General features: G+C 35.2%; 1 protein-coding gene across 1 annotated transcript; it reads right to left on the bottom strand.

Moving 5' to 3' along the window:
- Window positions 1-91: 91 nt before the first annotated feature.
- Window positions 92-1,325, bottom strand: HELRODRAFT_166467 (hypothetical protein; the record flags this gene model as incomplete). Its single annotated transcript, XM_009033382.1, has 2 exons — window positions 92-123; window positions 677-1,325. 2 exons carry the CDS (start codon window positions 1,323-1,325, stop codon window positions 92-94), a joined length of 681 nt encoding a protein of 226 aa, XP_009031630.1.
- Between the last annotated feature and the right edge of the window lie 230 nt (window positions 1,326-1,555).

Genomic DNA, 1,555 nt, shown 5'->3' with positions numbered 1-1,555 from the left:
CTTGTTTTTTTTTGTTATAATTATTGTTGTTAATGTTGTTGTTGCTGTTTTGATTATTGTCATTATTTTAATATTAATGTCATCGTACTGGTTAAGTTCTTCTGAGGGATATAATTGTTGCTGCTGACGATGTTGTTGTTGTTGTTGATGATGATGATGATGATGATGGTGATGTTTTTGTTGTTGTTGACGACGATGATGATATTGTTGTTGTTGTTGATTATGATGATGATGGTGATGTTTTTGTTGTTGTTTTCGATGAGGATGTTGTTGTTGATGTTGTTGTTAAGAATGATGATGACGATGATGTTGTTGTTTTTTTTTTATTATTATTCCTAATATCTTTTTTTCTCTTGCTAACAATTGTTTAAACAACAACCAAAACGATTTATTTGTGGCGAATGTTGTTGCCATTGATTATGATGATGAAGATGTTGTTGTTGTTGATGATGATAATGTTGCGGTTGGTGTTGTTGTTGATGGTGATGATGTTGTTGCTGTGATGAATTATGTTCATGACAACAACAAAAGTTTAGTTGCTGAAATTTTTGAGAAAATTTATTACCACTACAACAAATGTTGTCACAACAGCACCTACCACTACTACTGCTACTACTACTGCTACTACTACGACAGCAGCTTTTACTACAGTTAATACTGCAGCCGCGACACCAACTACAACTTCTACAACTGTTGTCAACAAAATTGGCGCAACATGAATTTTGTTGAATATATTTTTGTGGCCTTTTACGGGCGTGTCTTCTTTTAGCATTTGGGCATTTTTGATAGTGGTGTGGATTTGCCTGTCTGTCTTTCTCCAACTGCTGGTATCTTTGGTATGCCGTCGCTTTATTATTGTCGCTGCTGTAGCTGCTATCGGTAGTGTAGCTGTCGTCTTCGTCTTCTTCTTCGTCATCTTCGTTTTCTGTGTCGGTCATATTACTTTGGAAGGGATTATTATTGTTGTTGTTGTTGTCGTTGTTGTTGATGTTGTTGTGGTTGCTGTTGTTGTTGTTGTTGATACTGATGTCATTAACGTGAATGTAATCATCATCGTCGTCGTTAGCCACGCATTTTCTAGTCATTTTATGAGGAAAGTTTCCGGTAGAATCTGAAATATTGGAGATATATTTATCAAATTGTTGTTGATGTTGCTGATGTTGTTGTTGTTGTTGTTGTTGATGTCGTTGATGTTGTTGTTGTTTATTATTATTTGTAATTTTTGAAACGTCGTGACTACTATTTGTAGCGGCAGTAACTTCAGCAGCTTTGTCGTCGTCGTCATCTTCATCACTTAAATTTATAAAGACGAAGGTTTTATTCATTTTGTGACAATTAGTGTTGTTGTGACAACTACAGTTGTTGTTGTTGATGATGTTTATTTTGTTGATGTCATCGTCAATTTCGCTTCCCAGGCCACTGCTGTTGTCAAAGCTCTCCTCCACAAACTTGAAATTTCTTTTGTTGTTGAGAATGACGTCATTGTTTTTATTGATGTCTTTGTTGAAGTTGTTGTTGAGGTTGTTGTTGAGGTAGTTGTTGTTGTTGTTAAAAC

The sequence above is a fragment of the Helobdella robusta genome (genome assembly GCF_000326865.2).
Source record: "Helobdella robusta unplaced genomic scaffold HELROscaffold_9, whole genome shotgun sequence".
In the NCBI taxonomy this organism is placed as follows: domain Eukaryota; kingdom Metazoa; phylum Annelida; class Clitellata; order Rhynchobdellida; family Glossiphoniidae; genus Helobdella; species Helobdella robusta.
The sequence above is the reverse complement of the archived record's forward strand: the minus strand, read 5'-3'. Positions and strand labels throughout refer to the sequence as shown.